Genomic DNA, 26,918 nt, shown 5'->3' on the forward strand with positions numbered 1-26,918 from the left:
ATAATGCTATCTCTCTCTCTCTTCTTTCTCCCTTACTCTATCTCTCTCTCTCTCTTTCTCCCTCCCTCTATCTCTCTCTCTCTCTCTCTCTCTCTCTCTCTCTCTCTCTCTCTCTCTCTCTCTCTCTTATGTGGATTATATTCAATACATTTTATACCTAATGTAGTGAGGGTTTTAAAGTGATTCAGATATACTAGAAAGACTAATCTTCTATCGTTTTTGTTATTTTAACAGATCTATAGTACAGTTGTATTTAAAGACAACTACCTCTCTTCATTTTTCAAAGACCTCTTTCGTCTGCTTCTAAATTATTTTCTGCTACTTGGGTATATTAATATAAGTGACACCATTGGTTGATTTTCAATGACCCAATGGGAAGGTTGCACAAGACGGTTGCGATTTGGAGTTACAGTTATTTAACCCTTTCTTCCTTAGTGTTTTACTCTAATGTTATTTTTTATACTATACAACTGTGTTTTTTTTAAATCAGTTATCAGATCTTATTTTAATATGTTTTTAATGTGTTTACTGTAAACTTATTTTAATAAATTAGTTTTTCCTACCCACTACAACTTATTTTATAGTATTTTTAAAATGGCATAATTTCAAATACCATACTCTATTCTAGTTTTATGCTTGATATTACTGGAATTGAAAATAATTTTTTTGCCTTTGAAAAAGTAAAGCAACTGGGATTTTATATTGTCTCTCTATCGGGTTATAATCAAGAATCTTAAAGACAATTGATTGGCGATAATTGATTTTCATGATGATGATTAAAATTACACCTACTGTGGATTAAAATTATTGTGTTCTGACACTACCAGTTTGGAGTATTTATTAAAAATCTTATTAAAACACAAGTACCCAAAGTTTTATAACAAACTAATGGGACGACGTGGTTAAAACACTGTGGATATCATTGGAATTTATAGTCAAATGTGCCCTCCCTCCTTGGTCACATTGCTTTAGTTACTCATTCGTTGCGTGATTGATTTTTATTATCCACTCCTCTTTCTACTACCAACCCTATATAAACCTCATTAAGGATGTACAAGAACCCCCCCCCCCCCCCAAATTTAAATACATTTTTAATTCGTTCCATAGATTATTTCAATCAGGAGTTTGAATAAAAATTTTCATAAAATTGTCCGGACTTTCTTAAAATCTCAGAAATTACCCCTCATCAGTAATTTCTCTCACCTAACTCTCACCCTTTCTATTAAACGTTTTTATTAATGCGTTGAAATTCGCAGATTTCTAAAAGAAAGTTTTCTGTCGGTTTAAAAACATCAAGAAAAAAAATGCGTCAAAATCTGAAAATATTTTCCCCTCCGTTGATTTTTTAATGGAGGATTTTTTGTCAGACAAGGACGATAAAGTCTTAAGTTGGCGATTGTTATTAAAAGTACCCCCTATGTTTTTCGTGTTTTTTTTTGTGGTGTTGTTAGATTAGGTTTTATTAGATACAACGAAGTACCGCAAGGTTAAAACACTGTATTTATAGACCCCACAGTGGAATAAAAAATACCCTGTTCCTTAAAATTTATTTAAAATTTGTTTTAAATCATACAGGGGTGGGGAAACGTTGTTGTGCTCGCTAGGCACTTTGAGGGAAAGCAATCATTTACTAAAGTATCTGAATGTTTGTCTATTGTAATCTGAATAACCTATTAGCCTTTTTTGAGGGAGGGGGGGGGGAGGTCGGAATCAAATAAGTATAAAGACTCTGAGATATTTTTCTGAAAAAACACCAAACACCTCTCCCCTCTAAATTGTAAAACTGAAACAAACCACAGAAAGCCGAACAGACAGACTTATAGAGCTGCTCCACAACCATAATAAAATGATATAATATCTAATACTTTTTGTTTTCCTAAAATCACGTTTGAAGAAGATTTCACCAAAGAAAGTGAATCTCTTATGATTAATGCCTTTCAATTAAAAAAAACAGGGGGAAAATCATACAGGGATGACATCAACCATAAAAGCGATGCTCAACAAAGAATAAAAAGGAAGAAATATTAAGTGGGCACGATCTTAATATTGAACAAACAAAAGACTCGAAAATTGACTTGTATAATTCTTTAACATATTCTAGCGGATTCGCCCCCCCCCCCAAGAGGCCTCTAGTGGCACTTAAAAAAATTTTGAGGGGGGGGGGAGAGGGGCGTTTCCGAATACCAGTTTTTATTTTAGATTAAATTCTTGTTTTTTGGAGGGGAGGTAATTTTTTGGTTGGCGATTTCTCTTAGGAGGGTGGTGGTACCCCCCCCCCCAAAAGATTTATAAACCTTCCCGGGACCTATGAGAAGCTACCCTGTTAGGAAGAACCCGATCGGTTCTACCGGTTATCGAGATAACAAACAGACAGACAGATAGACAGACACGCTGACATTGTTCTACTTTGTATTACAGATTTGCATGTAAAATGGTTTTGAAGTTTGAATAAATTCTGGCGGCAATATCCCCAGAGGCCCGACGGGGGCAATTAAAAATCGATCCTTCCCCCACTTTAAATTTTAGTTTAAAAAAGAATCAATACAAAAAGTTTCGTGGAGGGTTACCCTCCCCCAAAACAGTTATAAAGGACCAATGAGAAGCTACATTGTAAATGAGAACCATATCGGTTCCGCGATTAGCGAAATCCTTCGATACAGACAAAAAAATCTTTATACTTTAAATAATAGGATTTGTTTGTAAAATGGTGTTGAATGTTTGGTGAATGACGTCGTAGTTTGAATAGATATAAAATCTAAGGTAAAGCTCACCTGAACTATTTAGTATAGCCACTAGAAAAGCAATTCGTTTTGCCATTCTTCATACAGAAACTCACAGATACGTAAAAAGTATTCATAAAAATCACTTTTTAACTCATAAAATAAGTCTTTTTTCCCTTATTTTATGCTTAATACATGAAAATCTAACTATGAAATATGCGCAAATTTAAGTCATTGTTCACAAAAAGTAATTTTTTAGAGAAAAAATCTAGTTTTATGATTTTAATTCACTTTTCTGTCTTTGTTAACATTTTTATTTACAGATTTTTAAAAGATTTTCTGTGATAAGTTTTTTTGTGTGTGATTGTATCGTGTTTTTTTAAATAAATAAATAAAAATACAATTTCCTTTAGTTCAACTTACATAAGAATGTATTTTTTACATAATTTAATTTTGTTATTAAATCAAAGAAATGAAATAAAAACACAAACAATCACACACAAAATTAGTATATAAACGCACTTTTCTTCCACTCTTGTACTTTATTTTCAAGGGTGACTAACTGGCACGGTCCACGGAGATGTTGTCACCTCTGCAACCAATCTCCAACTGAGAGCAGTGGTTGTGGGTGAGTCACACTTACATAGGCGGACGGAGAATGAACACAGATAGATAGATACAAAGAAGATTAAAGAGATAGTAAGTGGAAGAGGGTAAGAGTCGGAGAAAGAATCATCCAAAGTGTTTTAAACAGGTTGTTTTCAAATTGTGATTTGTCTGAAATTCTAAATTTCTGAAGAAAAAAAACGAGCAAAGAGACATCCTGTTACTTTTATATAAGGATATTCGAGCGTTTGTTCACACACTGCACTGATTGGTGAGCTTTTATATAATGCTTTATAGGTTTTTTTTTGTCCATGTTGTTAGGGATTTTAGAATTATCCTAATGAATAATTATAGATATGATTTAGAATCATAAAAATAAACTGTTAGTTTTTTAATTTTGTTACTTTACCCAGTCCATTAATTGCAAAGCACCTAGAGGTCAGGGGTGATGCTAAAAGAATATGAAAAAGAATGGTATAAAGTATAACACATAAAACTGAAAAGAAGAGTTAAAACTTTTTTGCTCTGGTTTAGAAATGAAAAGTGAATGAAGCGAAGCGCATATAAAAGAGTTCATATACGGGTGTGTAAATTATTTCATGCGAATAGCCAATTCATTTATCTGTGTTAACCATTAAAACACATTAAATGGAAAACTATATAACATGTATTACAGTTTTTTTTTATAGTTTTGAAAATATGTTTTTTTAACGATAATTCAATTTATACTTTAGACATTATGACAATCGAAATTTATCAACTTAGTTTTCAACAAATTTTAGACATAAAATGTAAAGTGGTGGCTCGACAGCCCCTTCTCCCCTCCATTCCCTCAAGTGTATCAAAGAAAACAAGTTACATTAATAGACAATTATTTCATTATTAAAAAGGCAAAACAATGATTGATATATTATTACTTGGATGTTGCACCAGATTTTCATATACTCTGGTAAAGTAAAGTTCGCAGCTGGCTAAAATAACAATACTCCCCCCCCCACCCCAAAAAAAAACAACCCCCTTTACACTATCCCATTGAGAAAGCCCAATCTGCCCGATTTTGTATCACTTTTGAAAAGTGCGATTCCTGTGGCCTCATAAAAAAAGGAAAGGGGGGAAGAAAATCTCTTCCCTTTTCTCCCATCTCTTTTGAAGAGATTTTCTTCCCCCCTTCCCTTTTTCTTTCCCGAAACGTATATGACGTAACTGGAATCGCACTTTTAAAAGTGATACAAAATCGGGACAGATTGGGCTTTCTCTATCCCATTTCCTCCTTCTGGATGACCGAACTAACCAATTAATGAGGTCCATATTAGGAAGCTAAATTGACGAAATTTTTCTCTGTCAATATATTCACATATATCCTAACTCCATTGCTACATTCTCCTGTCGATATAACGCTACCCTAAATATAAAGAAGTCTCCTTTACAATAAAACAAGCGTATGCGCCCTTAGCCTCTAGGAGCCCTGTATTCAAAAGGGTAATGAGGTGACAGAAAAATAGCCTTAAACCAATTCAAGGTCTAAATCTACAAAAAAAAATAGCCTAAAACCAACCGGGAACATTTGTAAAGCTTACCAAAAATGAAATTAATCAGTTCATTAGTTGTTGAAATCTTAAGCTTCAGATTGAAAAAAAAACCTTACTACTTTATATAATAGGATGTAAAATGGTCGTCAGAAATATGCAACCGAATTTTTTTTAATGTCATTTTACAATGTTTGTGGAAACACTAAATGTCAATTTTGTTTGTGCCATCCGAATTAATTTGTTTAAATAAATTAAATTACTTCCGGAGGCATAGTTTTTAATTCATTCTCAAGCTTAGAGAAAGTAATACGTACTTTTTAATTATTTAAGTTTCTTTTGTCTGTAGCTTAAGATTTCAACAACTAGAACCGATTGAGTTCTCTGTTTTGGTTAATCTTTACACTGGCCCCGAGATAATTTTAGGATATTTTATTTATGAATTTAAGTATTAGCATGGTTTTAGGCTATTTTTCGGTATTTCCCCTAGGTATTTCTAGGTATGGAACAATTAAGATTAAAGGAAAACAAATTTGAAGCTTCCCTGAAAGTAAAAACCCAATTGGATTGTTATATCCAAATTATTTTGAAAACAAACATACATTCTACTAGTTTTAAATTAGGTTTCAGATGCTTAATAAGTGGTTTATGCACTGCTGTTTATCAAATTTGGCAGCTAAGATTAGGCTTATTTTTCAACATATTTTGCTATCTCTTTATTCTAAATTTTTGATCTATTTATAAACTAATTCAATTCAACCTTTTTTCATGATTTCAGTATGTTCTTTATATGTTCTATTTTTAATCATACAAAAAAATATTCAAGAGACCTTTACTACTGCAACCTAATTTTGCATATAAGTTTACAAGCTTTAAAGCTATTTACGCTTTCTCTCAAAGAGCAAAGAAACCCCTACGTGCCCCTTAGTAGATTTTCATTTTTTTGTCATAACCTTATAGGTCGTATGTTAGGTTTGGTTATATTTTTTACTGGGTAGCCCCAAGGGATTTGGGCTTCGCAGGTAAGGGCCCTCTGGAGGGCTAGGGTTAGGCATAGGAAATAAAGTGCAACTCATTTCCATGCACAGTTAGGACAAATTAATACTATTTATAGAGTAGCCACACAGCTAAACCATTGCGTTTGTTTCTTAAAATGGGCTAAATCAAAAGAAGTAAAATATACTAAGATAGAATATATAAATAGTTTGAATAAAAAAGGAAATAAATGTCGTGATACTTTGATCGGAAGTGTAAACAAATTAATCTTGTTTACTCTAAATAATATGTCATTAGTCCATTTATAAAGTTGTCTATGGCCAATATTTAAGGTTTTTTCATATTTTAGGTTATTTAAGTTTAATCGGCAAATCTTTTCCAAACAAATTGTAAATAGTTTGCACTGTTAACATCAACGTCTTAGTTGAAGATACGTAAAGTGTCATGTAAGACGTCAAAAAATACGTTCATAATTCATCTCTTTTGTAGAGGTTTCTTTTCCCACTTCTCCTCTCATCCTTCCTTTTAGACGAATTTTTATGACGTCACGCATGACACTTTCCAAAAAATAAATAAAACTCTCGCTTTGGATCGGTGACTGCGAGAAACTAAATTGTTTGGATATCAATAAACATTAAATTTGTAGGTTATAAAAAAAACTCCCCCAATGGTGATACACAAAATTACCCCTTCTAAAGATTAAAATCAGTGGTTGAAACGTTTGAACACTCAACCTAATTAACCAACCAATCAAAATTCAATGAAAGTCCCCAAAGATGTTAATCCTCCGAATTATAAAACGCTATTATTAAACTTTGGAGGAGACGAGTTTACTATTCCGCCCATTGTCCCCACTCTCTGCCTTATATAATACTTGTTTTTTTTACATCAAAGGACATTCTTTAATGATACAAATTTATTGGAAGTAATGTGATGTTATGTTATTTATAATAAATCTAATTTTGTTCATATATTTTTAATTACATATAATTAAGACTTTGACTATTTATTATAAATAGCCATATAGCTCTTTTCATTTTTGATTCCATTTAAATATTTTTGCTGCAAAATTTTTATAATTAGGGTCTGTACGTCAATACAACACAACGTCATTGAAAAATATTTTTGCTATAAATATTTTGGCATTAAAATGAAACTTGTATATTTTTTTCGATAGTGTTTTCAGCAAACCTTCTCTATATGTAAAACCAAAAAGTCAAGTATCTAAAGAAGGCAGCTGTTTTTTAAAGATGTTTTGAATAGAAATTCCCTTCAATTTTAACAAAGTTTGGATTTAATAGCTTAGAAGCTTCGCTTTTATTGATGTTGTCATCCTTGATTTTCAAAAAATCTAAATATACCTCTAAATACTCATTGATAAAAATGAAAAAAAAAATACAGTTATATGATAATTTTCCTAGTTTAATGAATAAAAGCAATTTGGTTGTTTTGTTACATATATAAAACCATTTTAAATGATAATGATCATTTGTCGAATCAATTTAAATGACAAATATTTTGTAATTATATTTTTTATGTAACGGAAATGCTGAAAAATCATATATCGTATCGTATTATATCCAGTTTTCTACAAATATAAAAATGTTCGATCATGATATTAAAACTAGTATTGTTAGCCTGTGCATATTTCCATATCCGCGGAAAGCTGTTTATAATATGATGCGATAAATAACTATTAAACTTATTATTGCTTTGCTACGTGTTCATATAATTATTCTTGTTTCTAAAAATTAAAAATGAACTTTTTAAACGTTTTTCTTTAAGGCAAAGAGCGTTTCCGAAATTGTAAAGTAAATTTGAAACAAGGATGACAACATCCATTAAAGCATTATAAAATCCTATATATAAATATCATAAAAAGAATGCAAATGCATGATACTGAATATTGACAAACTTACCTCATTGTTACAGAAATCTACATAGACGGTTTGAAATAAATCAGGGATCTAAAGGGATAAGACAATGGCTGATAAATTGATGCACATACCTAATGGTGATACACAATGTTACCCTTTTTGTAGATTACAATTAGTGGTTGAAACATTTAGACACTCAACTAAATGAACCAACCAATCAGTCCCCAGGGTTGTTAAGCCAACAAATTAGAAAACGTTATTATAAGACTTTGGGGACTAGTGTTATAAACAGCTTAATGTCCCCTTCTTCCCTGGAAATATCTAAGATTCCAACATATATAGAATTATGATAAGATCCATCTGTTAAATAGTATGCACAGACGAACAAATGTAGAAAAGTTTTTCTGTTTAAAATTATGGTGAAATTGTAAATTGTTGCAGCAGAAAATTAATATATTTGAATTAAATGTTAAACACGGAAAAAGGAAATTTCATATCATTTCTACTTTGGAATTTAACATGGACTCATGGATAGGGATGTGTAGTATAATAAACAAGAACAATTATGTCCACTCGTAGAAAAGCTGTCTGAAATCAAAAGCAAAATATATGGTCAACTACTTAGAGGAAAGCGAGAGAAAATTAGAATAATTTGAAAAATTATTTACTTGTTTTATAATATTTTTTTAATTTGTAAAAACACTACTGAATTTATTTTGTATCTACTCATCGCAACCGTCTTGTGCAACCTTTCTATTGGGTCATTGAAAGTCAACCAATGGTACCGCTTATATTACATAGCCAAGTAGCAGAAAATTATTTAGAAGCAGACGAAAGAGGTCTTTGAAAAAAGAAGGGAGATAGTTGTCTGTATATACATCTATACTGTAGATCTGTTATTTATTTTAAAAATCTTAGACCTTGGCCCAATTATGAATAGTCTTATAACAGATGACCTTAAAGACACAAAAGATATTGTCAGACGCCTGTAGAGTGCTAATCTCCATGGTTAGAACCTCCATTCCACGCTGCTTTCCTAAATATACTTGGTACTTGTACCCTTACGTTAGGTTTTTGGACACAATTTTAATAAATAATTATCAAGCTAAAAATTAGGTCTTTACTTTTTGTGTCAAATTTGTTTTATTTTTTAGAAAACTTGTCTCAGTTTTATTACTGCCCCCATTTTTGTTTCCCCTTTAGCCTCATATGAGTTATCAGAACAGCTAAATATGAAACCAACAAAAATTAATAATAGGTAATCCAAATTTTCTTTAGAATTCCTTAAAGTTTTTTTATCGTTTATAAACTTATAAAATTTCGAGCTATTTATAATCCAATTTATGACTTGTTGCCCTAAAAATAGCATAAAACCTGCCCAGGACCAATATAAAGCCTTTCTGAAAATCGAAGAAGTACTGTTTTGAGAAAACACCACGTTTCTGGTTTGAAGAAACAATTTGGTAAAATTTGCATTTTTCCGCTGAAATTCAATGCAAATGCGAAAATATTTGGGGCCAAACAAGCCAACAAATTCATTTTTTTAACTTGGGCAGAAAAAACGCATTACATTTAGATGTTTTCATGTTTTTTCTTACTATTAAAACATCATTTTCTTTCGAATTAAACATAATCAAGGATAATTTTTTGTTGTAAGGAATTATACTGAGCTGGATCTTTAAATCATTTTAGTGGTGAGCCAGATCGTGGTGAGCCAACTTTCCACCAATGAGAGCACAGCATTTTATGAAATGCCGCGCTGTGATTGGCTGAAATTCGGCGCATCCCGATCTGGCTCACCACTAAAATGATTTAAAGATCCAGCTCTGACCTACACTGTTCTGTCATTTGTTAACCTAAAATTATACTTGGCTTATCATTAATTTGTCTTTAAAAATCCAATGTGTCAAAAATTTTACATCAATAGTAATACTTTACGCAAGAGTAATCTTATGAATCAAAATTAGAAGGTGTCTTAACCTCTTTTCGAGGAAGCTTTGTGTTTATCAAGTACGAAATTAATTCCTTATCATTAATCCTAGAATTAAGCACAAATGTCGTCTTTTTTGACTTTCCCTTCATAAAGTGACGCAGCATGGATTGTTTATATGCGCCCACGTTTTTTCACTTTTGAATGAGACATGTGTGTGTGAAGATTTCGGAGAACAAAATTGGGCCTATCATTGGTCTCTTTGTGTGTGAACGACCCTAGTATATCAGGGATTTGAAACCATAAAAGCTTCAGGTAGAATTTGTTAATTTTATAAAGAAGTATGGTGTATAGGACGATTATATGTAGTTTTAAAAAGGCTTTAGCCAGCTAAGCATGAAACTTAATTATGATAATATATGTTTTAGTAATTTTTATGTGCCTTATTGTTGCATTTAACAATGATTTATTAAACCAAATAATTTTCCTTTAAAGCCAAAGTTTCCAAAGATTCTTTAACCATAAGAAAAGAAAAAGATTTTTTTTAGTGCTCAAAGTTTTAAGATAACGAATAATATTTTATTCTGTTTATTAATTGATCTTGTAATTTCAGGTCTTTGAAATAATTTCATCAATAAATCTATATTCAAACCTGCTGTTGAAACTTGATGGTTCCTGGTATTGGGGGTTTTTGTATGTTCGCCAACTGATCTCGTGAACTTCCCGCTAATTCGGAAGTCCAAGCTCAACCAAAGTGTCATGGTTGAGACAATTTCAAAGGACTTGAAGTTTAGGCATTAGCAAATTTCAAAGTCTCAAAGTTTGATGGAGCTGCACAAGCAATTTCAAATGATTGGAGTTTGAAGGAGCTGCACAGGCGAATTTCAAAGAAGTGAAGGTTGAAGTTTAGGCATTAGCAAATTTCAAATAACCTGATGGTTGAAGGAGCTGCACAAGCACCTTCAAATGGTTCTGAAGAATAGGCATTAGCATTCTTCAAAGAATCTGGAGAATAGGCGTTAGCATTCTTCAATAGATCAATAGCATATAGTGTATTGATGAAAAAAACATTGACAATTTTTCTGTGAAATAATTACCTAGTGAATCAATATGGTGCTCACTAAAAAGCAGAAAATTGAGCGAGCTATCGCTATTGGCAATGAAAGGCTAGAGGTGTTTGACGAACAGATAAAAGTGTTTTATGAAAATCTAAAAGCCTGCCAAAGTTTTAGTTCATGTGAAAATGTGAATTTAAAATCAATTCGTGACATTTTTAGTGAGGTCAAGGACCAATCTGACCTAATAAAAAGTCTAAAATCTGCCGTGGGGACTAGTGAGATGCGCAAGTTCAAGCGTGATTTGGATGAAGCTAGTGAACAGAAAACTGTTGCAGATAAAGTTTATGCGTCGTTGGAACAGTGTACGAAAATTCTGCACTGGCTTGACAATGATTCAGACGACGTGAGGTCGAGCACTGTCGCCAGGAACCTCGACGTCGTTGAGAAGGTGAGGATGGACATGGGAGTGCTTAAAATTTCCATGGAGTTGCGCCAAGAAGTACGTGATATGTACCGAAGGCTTAGAGAGATGGAACGTCGTTCATCTAACTCGGATAAGCTTGGTGTCTGTGGCACCAATAAGTACGACAGTTATCATAGTCGTATGTTGCATGAGGCTAGTGCTAGTGTGAATACAGTCTACAAATCAAGTTCTGCGCCTAGCACTTGTACCTTCCTGCTGCAAATAGTTCCAGTTGTAGCACCTGGCGGCGGCGCCTGCCATGCCGCCGTCAGGTTTGATTCTGGTGCAAATCTATCACTTGTGTCTGAGAAGTTGTCCAGCAAGTTGAAGCTGAAATCTACCGGCAGATATACAAACATTTCTGTTGCTGACGGTAGTGAATCATCCTGCCGCAATGTGGTGTTCTATCTGAAGGACAGGGATGGTAATTTGAGAGAGTTTGAGGCAGCTGTTATGCCTAACCTCGGAGGTGGCAACGAGATGCGCTCGGTCCATCCGGAAACCGCCGCCGAAATATTTAAGATGCCCTCAGAAAGATTTACATATATTAGTGGAGGCTTAGATATCATCATTGGAAATACACATCCTGACGTGTTTCCATCAACCTACCAGAAAGTGGGCCAGTCTATGTTGTGGCGAACCATTTTTGGTAGTGGTTTTATCTGTACAAGTGCTGACTATGGAGCTGGTCAGCAGAAATCTGCATATAAAGCTGCCGTAGCTGTTGATAATGAACCGGTTGGTACTGCCGTAGCTGTTGATAATGAACCGGTTGGTACTGCCGTAGCTGTTGATAATGAGCCGGTTGGTACTGCCGTAGCTGTTGATAATGAACCGGTTGGTACTGCCGTAGCTGTTGATAATGAGCCGGTTGGTACTGCCGTAGCTGTTGATAATGAGCCGGTTGATACTGCCGTAGCTGTTGATAATGAGCCGGTTGGTACTGCCGTAGCTGTTGATAATGAACCGGTTGGTACTGCCGTAGCTGTTGATAATGAGCCGGTTGATACTGCCGTAGCTGTTGATAATGAGCCGGTTGGTACTGCCGTAGCTGTTGATAATGAACCGGTTGATACTACCGTAGCTGTTGATAATGAACCGGTTGGTACTGCCGTAGCTGTTGATAATGAGCCGGTTGGTACTGCCGTAGCTGTTGATAATGAACCGGTTGGGTCTGCCGTAGCTGTTAATGATGAACCTGTTGGTTCTGCTTGTGATGCTGTTATTGAGAAACCTGTTATTTCTGCAGTTGACGCTGTTGTTTGTGTTGCAGTCAAATCTGATGTTAAAGATACTGCTGTAGCTGTTGATAACATTGCTACGGCAGGTGAGGCTGTAGCCGTTCACAATGATGATGCTGAAATTGGTTGTGTTGCAGCCGGTTCTGATATAGAGGTTGGTGCTGTTGTGAATCAAGAATCGACTTGGCTGCTGCCAACCTTGCCGCCCGACACAGGGTAAGAGGCCTGCAAATGGCGGGTGGAAATATGGCGGGTGTTGCCGCCAGAAAGTCATTGAAAAATTTCAAACCACAAATCTAATTTACAACATAAACTATTTATGTGTGAAAATGATCTTTTAAAGAAAAAATAATACAAGTTATATATTAAGCTTGTGAAGGGAACCTAAAAAGGTTCTGTAAAGAATAAGTATTCATTATTCAACTAATTTTATTGTTCATATTTAAGCACAAAAATTCTACAAAATTGTTTAGACTTTTAAAGCAGATTTTAAAAGATTTTGTTTCTTTAAGTATGATTTTGAAAAGCAAAAGTTGGTGTGTATCAACTACCAAATGATTTTGCAGATTTTTGTTTAGATTGAGAAAAATAGATTTTTTAAAATTATTTTTCGAGGTATTTTTTTTCATGGTTCACGTTTGCTTAAAAAATGTTATTTCTCAGATTCTCATATGAGATAATGCATTAAAGTAAAGAACACAACATGTAAAATTATTATGATAATGTTTAAAATATTTCTGATTATTATTTTAAAAAGATTATCGCAAAAAATCAAGATATTTGTTTTAATTTGTAAGCAAATAAAGTTTTTTCTTTCACTCCGGAGGCAAGGATTCCTAATAATCCACGCGTAAAGATTTTTCTTCATTCCGAGAGCAGAGATTCGTAGTAATATATGTACCTAGCGACTTCGGACAATTTTAAACCTTGAGAAAGTATTTTATAGCAATTATTTTCCTAGGTACATATATTTTCGTTCATGTTTAAATATAAACTCTATTTTCTATGAGATAAGCATTTATAATAATGAACACGATGTATGATATTATTAAATTATTGATTATTATTTATATGAATATCACAGAATTAATTTAAGATAAACTATGCGTATTTTAAATTAACCTTTCCTTCATTTTATCGCAGATATTAAATTAAAAGCAGTTGTTAAAAATTATGATTAACAATTGATTCTTATTTTATGGAAATTGAGATTTTTTTAGTAAAAAAAAAAGCCACATTTTTCATATGCCTATTTTTATGCCTAAAATAGGAATCAAATGAAATGCGATTAAAGTTTATTCTATTTCATATGCTCAAATTTAATTTTATTGAGTTTAATTTCTTTTCAAAAGTACAATTCATTTAAAAACTTACCTGAAAAGTTTAACAAAAAGGAATAAATGTGTCGAGGTTGCGTGATTCGATATTTATTCTAAGAAAAAAAATCAAGTATTTTTTTAGCAGATTTTTTTAAAATTATATATGAATTTCAATCAAGTAAAACATTTTATTCAGATCAAGGAATGATTGAAAATTCATATTTAAAGTTTTTTTTTTTACAAAGAAAAATTGGTATTTTTTTTCATAATTTCAATGAAAATTCTAACGAAGATATTATTATTTTGCTATTCTTTAAGTATTAAAAAGTTTTATTGTTGATTAAGATATTACAGTTCTTATTCATTAGGTTTGAAAAACTTTCTGCCCAAGGATTTTGAAAAATTTTTTCTTACTACTCTTTTTGATGCTTAACAAATTTAGTTTTAAGTACCTATAAATCTTAATTTTCTTGTCTAAGATTTATTTCGTTTTATTTTACCATTATTTGTTTACATTTACATTTCAACCTGATTTCGTAGGTACTTATTGATTTAGTAATAATGATTTATTACCTATTGATTATGAAATGATTATTATTTAATATAGTTGTTATATTACAACATCATGATTAATAGGATTATCCATTTTAGGATTGTGTATGTGATCTTGTGATTGTCATGTGCATGGAATGTTGTATGGTACAAACCAATCCCCATCCTTCTATCCTAAAATGTGAGGTATTATGAGTCCTAGTGAGGAGTATAATACTGTGTATGCATTTCACGGGGTTTCATTTAGTTAGGAGCAAAATTGTCACGTTTTCGGGATGTGGCCATTCTCATGTGATTATGGTGAGTTGAGTTTAGTGAGAAATGTTGCTAGTGCTCAGCGCGAAAAAAACCTTGAATCTCGTTAAGGAAGTTAATTTGACTTTCAAACGGGGGGTGTGTCTTAACCTCTTTTCGAGGAAGCTTTGTGTTTATCAAGTACGAAATTAATTCCTTATCATTAATCCTAGAATTAAGCACAAATGTCGTCTTTTTTGACTTTCCCTTCATAAAGTGACGCAGCATGGATTGTTTATATGCGCCCACGTTTTTTCACTTTTGAATGAGACATGTGTGTGTGAAGATTTCGGAGAACAAAATTGGGCCTATCATTGGTCTCTTTGTGTGTGAACGACCCTAGTATATCAGGGATTTGAAACCATAAAAGCTTCAGGTAGAATTTGTTAATTTTATAAAGAAGTATGGTGTATAGGACGATTATATGTAGTTTTAAAAAGGCTTTAGCCAGCTAAGCATGAAACTTAATTATGATAATATATGTTTTAGTAATTTTTATGTGCCTTATTGTTGCATTTAACAATGATTTATTAAACCAAATAATTTTCCTTTAAAGCCAAAGTTTCCAAAGATTCTTTAACCATAAGAAAAGAAAAAGATTTTTTTTAGTGCTCAAAGTTTTAAGATAACGAATAATATTTTATTCTGTTTATTAATTGATCTTGTAATTTCAGGTCTTTGAAATAATTTCATCAATAAATCTATATTCAAACCTGCTGTTGAAACTTGATGGTTCCTGGTATTGGGGGTTTTTGTATGTTCGCCAACTGATCTCGTGAACTTCCCGCTAATTCGGAAGTCCAAGCTCAACCAAAGTGTCATGGTTGAGACAGAAGGTATATTTTTTGTGTCCATTGCCCAATCCCTGTGAAAAAATGCAACGTATAGATTTTTTGCTTGACCATATAATTCCATTAGTAAGACAACACAGGCAAAAGTGTGTGAACCAAAGTTGTATACAATAGTTATGCGTATCATTATAAGCTTAGCTACTTTATGATATGTGGTCAGGTACATCTGAGGTGAATTCTTAAAAAAACTTTTGCCCCCCCACCAAAATCAGGTTGCCTCACTAAACGTTTAGTGAGGCAAAATTATCCCCTCTAAATATGTAGTGAGCTTCACTGATTTTAGTGAGGCAAACTGATTTTAGTGGGGCAAATTTTTAAAAAGAAATCACCTCTGTTTTTTTACATACTGATTATTCTAAACTGATTAACAGATTAATTATTTTAAACTGCTTTTTCCTTTTTTCGATAGATGTCTCTCCTAGGAAGGGATGGTACATAGGTCAATAAATTACACTAGTCCCTAAAGTTATATAGTAACATTTTCGTATTCCTTGGCTTAACAACTTTGGGAACTTTTTAGAATTTTATTGGTTGGTTCATGAAGTTGAGTGTCCAAACGTTTCAACCACTAATTGTAATCTATATAAGGGTTAACTTTGTGTATTAATATGTATTAGGGACATACATCAATTTAACGGCCTTTGTCTTATCCCTTTAGATAAAATGTTACTTAGACCTCCATTAAACTTCCCTAATAATCAAAACCTAATCAGACCTGCAGTTCTTGAGATCTTAAAGTATAAACAAACATACATGTACCATCTACCCATTTGAGATTGCAAAACTTTATGGCATTAACTTTGGAATAAATATGCGAAATGTGTGCGAAATTGTTTGCAAACAAATTCAAAGCTTTTAGGTTCAATGTTTTATCCCGTTTGACACTTTGGGTATAAATCAGATAATTCAATGATATGTTATAAGATCTTAAAAAACGGAGGAAAGAGAATTTTTCTTCTTCTGTGGACATTAATATACGCAAAACCCCTTTCCCTACATATATTTTATCATTATGTAAGCACCTATCAAAGCTAGAGTTCTTAGCATTGTTTGCTAAGTGTAATGATTTTAAAATAAAAGTCCGATTATCGTTATATATATAATCTTTTTTTATTTTCTTTATACACTTTTACGGTCATACAAATTTTATTTTAAAACAAAAGAAACAATTTTTACATGAAATGTCTTTTAGTTGGTCTGAAAGGGATGACATGTTTCCATGAAGTTGAAATATACCATAAAAAAAATCTTAATTTGAGTACTAATTGAGAAACAGAGAAACTAAACATAATAACTGGGAAATAAAGTTTGTTTAGACCTTTATTTCATAATAGCAAAATATTTTTATTTAGCTTTCAGCGACACAATATTTAAAAAAAATATTATCTAAAATGTATGTATTAGCTTTTTAATAATATTCCATGCATAAAATCTGCTATAAATTAAAAATAGTGCCTTTGTTTTAATATATAATCTAAAAGTAGCCTTGATATGTCTAAAAAAAAGGCATAAAAAGTAATCAAGGATGATTATGTCAGTTTAAAGCAAAGCTGAAACAAAAATAAATATTGTCATAGTTTTATTTATTCGCATTTAGCCTGCTATTACAAAAATATCCCAAGAAATATTTAAACTAGAAGCCTTTTTATGGTGCCTATAATATGTCATACTGACCTACCATTGGTCAATTAAAGTGCCTACTGGCCTGCCAATGGTTGTTTTGGAATATCTTTGTTCATTTGTATTGTATGACGTCTTTTTTATATACACTATAAAGAGCTTCTTTAATTTTTTAAAATTTATATTTTGGAGCAATTTAATTTTCCCCTGCATTAAGTTTTAGCTTTTCGTTGATTATGGTTTGTGTTTACAGATAGACGTACGTACAGTGCCTAATTATAGAGTAGCCACGCCGTTGCTAAATATCGCCATACTACGATACTTGTGGTGAAAATAATTAGATGCTCTTACGTAATCTACTTTTACACACCCAAATAAACTGAAATAACGAACAACATATACATATAAAGCAGGGAGAAAGGAGACATTGGGCTGTTTCTTATACTAGTCCCTAAAGATTTATAATAACATTTCTTTATTCGTTGTTTTAACAACTTTGGGGATCTTTAATGAATTTTGATTGGTTGTTTTAATAAATTGAGACTCCAAACATTTCAACTATAATTGTAATCTACAGAAGTGATAACTTTTTGTATCTTCATTGGGTATGTTCATTAATTTATCTGCATTGTCTTATCAATTACATCCCTGAGAAAAAGTGTTAGTATTAAAACATCGCAGCTATTCTACTTCACACATCCTCTCGTCCGTAGGTAATGTATCAAGATTTACAATTGAAACTATTTGCATTTTCAAAATTAGGTTTGTTGTTTAATTTCCATTTCCTAACTTTCTTTGTCTCATATTTTATCTTTTTTGTTTATTATGTTTTTATGTACATTCTTTTTACGCTACTAAGGACTTCTTTTTCTTGCAGTAAGAATCAAAATTATTTGTTTTTCTATGGAAATATAAATCACATAAGGTTGCGTGATTAGAAATTTATTACTTTATTGAATTTTTGTCTCAGAAACGAACCTTGGTCGAATTAAAAGTTGCTGCTGTTAGATTTAGCGGTTGAAAGCGGTTGCAACTTCCTAAAAGCTATATCAATTAAGGACTGCTGAAGCTAATCTGACATTTTATGAGTCATCTTTCTTTCAGCCCCGCCGGGACTCGTTATCTGGTGCGTTTATCGCCTAATGCAAAAAAATGTGAATTTTCCAGTAACACATCTGCCTGCAGTATCACAAGAATCTTTACTTTGGCCAATCCTATGAATAAAAGTTTTAGAATGTCTTTCTATATGTCAGTCTGTATAAAGGCTAGGGTCATAGCCACTAAACCTAAAAAAATAACAAGTTTTATTCAATTTTATTTATGGAGATTTAAAGAGAGAGAAAAGGATGAAACATGATAAAAAATACATGATGAATTTAAAATACTTTACATTCTATAATTTTAAATTTACAAGTTACTTTTAAATTCAACTATTACATATATTCAATAATCTATATTATAGGATAAAGGGGGGGAGGGGGGGGGTAATGCAACCATTTCGTAATCAGTGAGCAAATGGCACTTAGAATTCGAATTTCGATCTGAAATTTTGCATGAGTAATCCTTGGTATGTCCATTTTCCCTAAATCGAACAAAAAGTTGAAAAAGTAACGGCTAACGGCTCAGCCGTTTAGCCGTTTTTTGCTTTTTTTAGCGCAAATCTGCCATAAATTATGTAGGAATCAACTTTTTGAAACATATTTTTGCTTTAAATCATGTGAAATGATACAAAAAAAAAACATTTTTAGATTTCTGGTACCAGCAACTAGCGGCTAGAACCGTTTGAAAACGTTTTGGAGCAACAAAGAGTATTATGTGGAGATAGGTTTCGTGATAATTTGCCTTGAAAATAGTTAAACAATGGCTAAACGGCTGAGCCGCCAGCCGTTAGCCTTTTCTTTTCCAAATTTTTGTTCAATTTAGGGAAATTAGACCTACCAAGGATTACTCATGCAAAATTTCAGATCAAAATTCGAATTGTAAGTGCCATTTGCTCACTGATTACGAGATGGTTGCATTAAAAACTCCCCATTAATAAATTGAGCTGTTATAAGTGAAGTCTCAGTTCCATTTGATAAATTTTAATTAACTGTATTCTATTTGTTCTTCTAATATAAAATTTCCAAGACATATTTTGTAAATCATTTAATGCAAAATCAAATACGAATTCTAATGTAATATTCAAAAATGGTTATTTATCGCATTGTATTATAGACAGCTTTCCGTAGATAGTAAAATGAAAAATTATAACATTAAAACCAGTTTTGCTAGCCCCGAGGGGATCGAGGGGATAAAGGCCCGGTCTAACAAATCTGGTATTAATTTTATTATTTTTTGTTTTATTATTCGAGAAAATTGTGTATGATACGATGCTATACATAATTTTTCACAATGGTTGAACTGGTTCTAATCCATCGGATATTCATTGATATGGAAATTTCATACTAAAAATAATGTCAATTTTATTGTTTTAGTAAAAGGAGGATTTATCTAACACGTTGTAGAATCATTATTCACGTGTATTAATTTTGAAATTTAAATGAACAATTTAATATTTAAATGTTTTGATGTAATTACTCTAATACAATAACAATATTTAATCATATAATTTCAGAAGATTTATGCATAATTAAAAGTCTTATATACAATAAATTTTCTATAGATATTAAATTTGAGAAGAAATAAATTGAAAAAAATTATTTTTCATTATAAAGTAGCTTTGCTTCTAATTTTATTTTTTTTAAATGCAAGATCAATTATCTATGTACATTAAAATAGTTTTTCTTCATAATTATTTATATAACAAACTAACGGCTGAGCCCGTTGTCATTCGGGAATCTCAGAAAATGGCATATCTATCAATTTAAAATTTTAAAGTGTAAAAAATCTTTGGGGACAGTGGGGGGGGGGTTCTTTTCAGGGTTAAACTTTCATCTAGGGCTTTATCTGTTAAAACTTGGCGAGATAGCTAAAGAGGTCAGCTGATTAGCAAGATAATAGACAGACAGTTTTACACACACATACATCCTACACCTTTAATATGAGGACATAATAAATCACAAAAAATAAGAAACACGAAGCAATTTTGTCCAAATTAATTGCTTTAACTAAATATTCACCTAACAGTCTTTCAGTAGTATTTACATTGTCCTAATATTTTGTTCAAATTTTAACAGCTTAACAATTTTGAACTCAAATTTCTTAATTTGTCAGTGAAATTATGTTTACTATTTACTATGAAACTGTAATTTACCAAAAAGGGATAGGTTTGGTTAACTAATGTATTAGTGAAAGTAATTTAAAGGCTGGGAATTCACAGAAGGTATTTATTATAATTGAAAGGAATTTATCACTGATTCACTAGCGAATTAAGAAACTATAAGAATTTAAATTAGATCTAACAATTCAACAATTCGCAATCCATGGAAATATGACAGAAAGCGATGAATAAGAACCTCGTAAAAGTGTCGAACTATGACGTCAGAAAAAAATAACAGTTAACCAATGAGAAGCCAGTATTCACTGTAATTGACCAATGGTAAAATATATAGCGGTCTCTCATTGGTTAATTATTAATTTTTTCTGACGTCATAGTCAGACACTTTTACTGGGTTCATGAATAACATACTTTTTAAAATAGTCTATTAAAAACACGAAATTTTCTAATTATGGATAAAATAGTCAAAAGAAAATCTAAGTTGTTATGCATAAGAAAAAGAGTGTTTCATTCCCTTTTTATGCAACGACCAAGAGATTGAAAATTTGGTATTATAGAAAGTAATGTTAATTAGATAATAATGATAAAAACAATATACTTCAATTATTCTTTTTACTTTTGCAAGTGTAATATTAAAGTTTTTTTTAAAGTGTATTAATATGTTTGTTTCTGTAATTAAAAACTTTTCATACAAAAGATTTAATAATTGAAAATAGTTTTCGGTCTTAGCTTAATATTTTTAGGGAACAGCGGCATGCACAGCGATTCGCCAAGGGGGTGAAACAATTCTTCGTGAAGGGGGGGGGGGATGGCTAAGTCCTATATGAGTCAGGCCTTATTTAATATTAAGGAAAATTGTTGACACCCCTCCTACTACAATCGATTGCATTGCTAGAGTTTTGTCAATCGATCTAAGAAATACTATTTCTATTTTTCTAAAACAGTTAAATTTTAAGAGAAAAATCAAATACCAAAATTACCTTGTATGTATTTTAGACGCAGTGTTATGTATTTGCTGGATGATTTTTAAAAATGTTTATTCAAACAATAACATATACATACATAAAAGCAAAGCTGAATGAATCATACAAACAAACAAAATCCTTTTAGTCACTAAAGTTTTTATTGGATTTAACTATATTGGCTTTTTTACATTTAAAAGTACGTTCATTAAAGGGTAAAAAGCTTTTAATTTCGAATTGCCAAACGAATATACCCTTATTGTAGAAAAGCTTCGCTTAAAAAAACTTTCATATATATACACATATTAATTTAGAACATTCCAATAATGTATCTAAGTCACTGATTTAAGTAGCGCAGCTACTATATGATTATCTTTTTTATTGCAGAGGTAGATATCAGATTATTAGAAAGCAGTCCCGTTCATCTGAGCATAACTTGTGTTTTTAAACTGTAGACACCAGTTCAATAATGGTTCTATTTTACTATGGTCCTCGGTATTAAACTCTAGAAAGGATAACGTCTGAAATAAAAAAAATGTAAATGTTTTTTTTCTAATACTTTTATTAGTAGCATTATGTTATTCATATTTTCCCTTTGTTACAACTGGTTTACCGTTTTATTGGGTAGTACACCAAAAATCAAGTAATTATGGCCACTTAATTGCATCAAGCCCCTACTCCGTATAGGGGGTTTAAAGTCTAACCTAACCTTAAAAACTAACATAACCTTTCTAAAGGTAATTTTGTGGAACAATTTTATAGCACTGAAAAAAATCTTCTAAAATGTTGAAGTTCTTGAGGACAAAAGTAAGAATAAATATTTAATATTGATTTTAACCATACCGGGTTTGTGTGTTCTTTCATATCTTCTAATCTCATCAGGGACTTTATCTCATTTACAGTTCTGAAATTTATAATTATTATAAAACTTTTTAAATTTAATTTTAAACTTTTTTAAAATCTCTCCTTTTTATTCTTGTCGTATAAAGGAGGACATTGTGCTGGTTCCTTAGGCTTTAAAGACACGTTTTCTCATTTGTTAGATTAAACACTTTTCTCGTATTTATTCGAATCCGGTGGATAGGAACCGGTTCTCATCCATACGAAAAAACTATGTCTAGCATCGTATTGTATCCAGCTTTCTACGAATATAAAAATGTACAATCAAAAGATTAAAACCAGTTTTTGTAGTTGCCTTCGGCACCTCGGGGCTAATAAAACTAGTTTTAATCTTTTAATTGAACATTATATATCCGCGGAAAGCCGTTTATAATACGATGCGAGAAATAACTATTATTAAATCTGAATATGTAAAAACTAGTGTAAACACTAGTGTGTACAAATTTTCTACCCATAACTTTAACTTAAAAGGAAATTTAATTTTGGTTATCATAATTGGAGATGTGATCAATACATTGTCCTTTTTTCATAAATTTTAAATAGTTTTCATTTTTTTAATGTTTTGTAAAAAAAAAGAGTAATTTAAAATTGCTCTTTGCCATAGCTTACATTAAAAAAATTTTTTTCTTTACTTTTCATAGAATCTTTTTGCAGGAGGGTTTCCATAAGAAGTGTGTGACAATAATAAGATAGCTCTAATAATATGTGTAAATCAGGGAGGAGGGGGGGGGGGGGGGGGGGGTAAATATTGGATTAGTAATTACACTGTTACCAATTTTTTAACCACTCTATCTTATTTGTCTTCTATAAAACTTTGGATACTTGAATTTTGATTGATTGGTTCTAAACTTGTAATAATCAACCAATGATTTACCAATTACTGTGGGGGTGATTTTGTTTATATTCGTTTCGGGTGAATATAATTGTATTGTCCATTGTCTTATCCCTTAAGATCACTGATTGAAAATACTTACACAGCAGAACTAAGATCAGTTTTTGTGAATACAATAAGAAAGGGAGCATTTTTCAATGCTGGAAGACTCATAAGTTGAATAAGATCTACTGTGGATGGACCAATCTTCTCAGGGCTACTGGAGTCTACTACATATATAACCTAAAAAAATATAATATAAACTATTAATTTTTAGCTGAAGCTCAAGATTTCAATAACCACAGAATTGAATGAGAAATCTTCACTTAGATCCCAGGATAGTTTCAAACCATATTATTTCTTATCCCTTTGAAGATTGAGTGCCTAGATGCTAGGGGCGTAGCGGCTAGTAATCATAAATAGAATTAGCTCAACAAAATTGAAGAAAAAATATTTGGTTTTGAAAATAAAGGAGAAAATTTTTATATAGTAAGAAAAAAACTAGTATTAGCAAAGTTGTGTTCATCAAAGTTAAAGGTTCAAAACTCCTGCAATAAAGGCATGGCAGTTTTATTATTTAAACAATAACTTATTGCCATTGGCTAAAAACTACAATTTAAAACTATTTTCTATAATTGGTTCAAATAAACTGCTTGGATTTGATTAATACAGACTATATTATTGGTCTGTATATTTTACATAATGATAAATTTAACTCCATTTTAGGATGGTTATAAAAAAGACTTATTACTCTTAACTTTTCTATTTTAGTTCATATAGAAAACTTTAAACATTTATTGTAAATGATTCATTCATTTTCTTTATGATTTCTAAAGGTATTTGATGTAAATTCATCCATATTAGACACAGATTAAACCATTTAATCCACTACTACACCATGCAATGCAAAAAATGTATTACAGATATAATCATAATACAATTACATTAAAATTTAATCATTTCCTTATGTTTTTTTTTGCAGGAAAGCTCCTTTATAATTTACTTTGAATGTCTTAACATTTATTGCAATAAGATACGGCTTTATATTTTGTGTATGATTTTGTAACCAATAACAATCTGATCTATAATTTTAATTGTCCGTTAATCTGTCCATAGCGCTACAGACAATGTTTGATCTATATATAAAAAAAGTGTAATTTTCAAAGCTGCTATTAATTTTTATACTTTAAAAAAATTAATTTTATCCTTTTACTAATCTACTGGTTCTGGAAAATCTGGTAAAAAGTGTGACAGAAGAAAATTGAAATACTTGCCTGTGTTCTGCCTGGTTCAACAAAATTACCCCAAATGGGTGACATAGTCCCCCCAATTTCTCGTACACTCACTGTGTCTGGACAATCTGGCTTTTTTGGGTTGATCTAAAGAAAGATTAAATGTTTAGTAACTATTAGAGTAAGACATTAGAGGGGGGAAATGATTAAATAACTGTAAGTCTGCACCCCGTAAACCCTGTGTCGACTTTCAATTGGATACCTGCCAATAGCATCGTAAATATCAACAAAGCTAAGTCACTACAAAAGAGCAAAAAGCAATCTGCTAGCAGACGAAAAAGGTCCCAAAGACATGGGCCAGGTAGTTGTCTGGGTTATACAATATATCTATACTTATTAAATTTATTAGTGAACTTTAATGTTTTTTTTAAACATATAAATAAAGTTTATTATAAAAAATCAAGTAGTATATTTTTTGATATAGTCATATGTTCATGTGATTACACTACTGAGTGTAAAAGACAAAAGAAATGTATTTTGGCTTAAATTTATATCATTTTGTCAAATGCTTTGCTTAAGTCAATGTAACACAAAGTCAAATTTAATTTTCTTTTACTTTACCTTTGTGATATTTATGATATTTGCTCCATTTGTTGCTACTACTTGTGACGTTTTATTTATAGTTCCTAAAATTATATGAATAATTTTATATCTGAAGACATGCTAGAACAATGAAAGTCTGTCCGTCTGTCCTTAAAGATCTCGCTAACCTCCACAGGACCTTTTATTTTTTCAGATGTATACTTGAGTTCTGTAACGAGGTTTTATACTATTATCCTGGAAGTTGGGAAGTGGAAGGATAATCAAGTTCAGAAACAGCGCAGCAATAATAAACTTACTCTTATAAATTAAAATACAATATTAAATTAATAGATTTATGATTCGGCAGGAATAAATAACAAATTTCAGAAAATTTACATGTGATAAATAATTTTTTTGATCAATTAATCAATCAATGGAACCTATGAAATATGGAGCATATATAATACACCAGTAACATAGTACCTGCGCCTCTAGAAAATTGGGGAACTATACCTGGTGTGGCATTATCTGCTAGTGCTCGTAACATCAATGTTTTCCCTGACCCAGTGCTTCCTGTAAAAAAATGATTCTTATGACAATAAGGTATACATATCCTCTTTGAAAATCTATATGGTAGATAGAAACATTCCTATTTGAGAAATAGATACACTTTTGTGGAATCACATTAAATCGTAGGTTCAATTGATAGTTCAAAATAAAGTTGTGAATTTAAACATTAAATTGAAGCCAATTTTATGTAATAAAATCTAATTAATTATGTTTATAAGGACAGAAGATGTTTTTTTATAATAGACTTTAATCAACATGTAAATTGTAGAAATAACTATCTATCTACTAACAGCATTGTCAAATTTCTTCTACCTATTTAGGTAAGCCTAGATTAATCAATTATATAATTATATAAGTCAAAAGCTAAATAAGAGTTCATTAGAAATAAGAAATATCAAACTTTGAAAGTAACAAATAAACTTATTTTCTTAAATTATATCTATTAGTGTTCCAATAGGATAACTCTTTAAGATTAAAAAAGTGTCAAAAAATATATTTACCTACGCACAGGATCATTTTTAACATTAAAATATAAATAATAATAATAATAATATGTCCAGGCTTTATTTTGACAGTTGAAGTTGTTATAATATATACATGTATATTATATTATGGTAATATTCTTGTACTAACTAATATTGTGGAGAAATGTGTGATCAATATTGTAAACATACCTGACCAATAAATGTCGTCTTTGATGGATTCACAATAAAATATAATTTTGTGGAGCTCAGCTTTAAAGTTTATCCGTCCGTCCTATATTTTTAACTGGTAGCTCTTAAAAGAGGATTAGAGAGGATGGATTTAATACTTCCAAGAGGATTCCTATCACGATAAGTAATTTTAATTAATTTTGTCTGGTCTTAAAATCATCACTAGAAAGTCCATATATGAATATCCCTTTTACTATTTTCTGAATGCTTAATATTATAATTATTTAATTATTTCAATTATTTCCTTTTTTAGATTGTGATTACCAGGATAATAAGGCATGATTTTAGAAGCGTAGCATCCCTATAAGCACCTTAAAATGCAAGTAAAGCATCTTGCAAGTGAAAATGCTTTACTACAGAGTAAAGCATATCGAGGTTTTATTTATACTAATTGTTTTATGATCTAAATTGCAATAATTAAAGAAACTGTATTATTTTACATAATATTTACAATAAAGTATACTTATTCTAATAAGTATTACCATTAGCCAATTGAGACACTTGAGAGAAGGAAGAGGGGAGAGAAGCTTCACTGTAAAGGAAAACCATATCGGTTCAACTGATAGCAAGATCCTTCGCTACACACAAAGATATAAATCATATTTACTTTTATGATAAACTAAAGGAGCTGAATATATTTTTGTTTCTCTAGAAGGATTTCGCAAATATTTTGACTTCCAGAAAATTTTACAAAAGCTCCAGAAAAGTTATAGTTAGGTTTTTAAATTATTTTTAATACTAGTTATTCACAAAGGTACCCTTTCTCTACAATCTAACAAATTCAAATATTTACAGACACATAAAAGTTAGTTATTCCT

The 26,918-nt window shown here is 31.2% G+C and overlaps 2 protein-coding genes across 2 annotated transcripts in view; both read right to left on the reverse strand.

The window, feature by feature from the left end:
* Positions 1-3,059, reverse strand: part of LOC145323655 (uncharacterized) — a 106,150-nt gene extending 103,091 nt beyond the window's left edge. Inside the window, exon 1 of the mRNA XM_080166074.1 lies at positions 2,772-3,059. Within this exon, the coding sequence (XP_080022200.1) occupies positions 2,772-2,817 (46 nt within the window). The 5' untranslated portion in view covers positions 2,818-3,059. The remainder of the gene's footprint in view (positions 1-2,771) is intronic.
* An 18,470-nt stretch (positions 3,060-21,529) lies between these two features.
* Positions 21,530-25,903, reverse strand: LOC145324514 (ADP-ribosylation factor-like protein 16). The gene is made up of 7 exons (XM_080167097.1): positions 25,888-25,903; positions 25,331-25,390; positions 24,857-24,921; positions 24,278-24,382; positions 23,107-23,246; positions 22,076-22,136; positions 21,530-21,753 (listed from the first exon to the last, which is right to left on the reverse strand). The coding sequence occupies exons 1-7, from the start codon at positions 25,901-25,903 to the stop codon at positions 21,637-21,639; spliced, it is 564 nt and encodes a 187-aa protein (XP_080023223.1). The 3' UTR covers positions 21,530-21,636.
* Positions 25,904-26,918: the final 1,015 nt, after the last annotated feature.

Source organism: Acartia tonsa, chromosome 7 (assembly GCF_053477335.1).
Source record: "Acartia tonsa isolate MP-2025a chromosome 7, ASM5347733v1, whole genome shotgun sequence".
NCBI classification, from domain to species: domain Eukaryota; kingdom Metazoa; phylum Arthropoda; class Copepoda; order Calanoida; family Acartiidae; genus Acartia; species Acartia tonsa.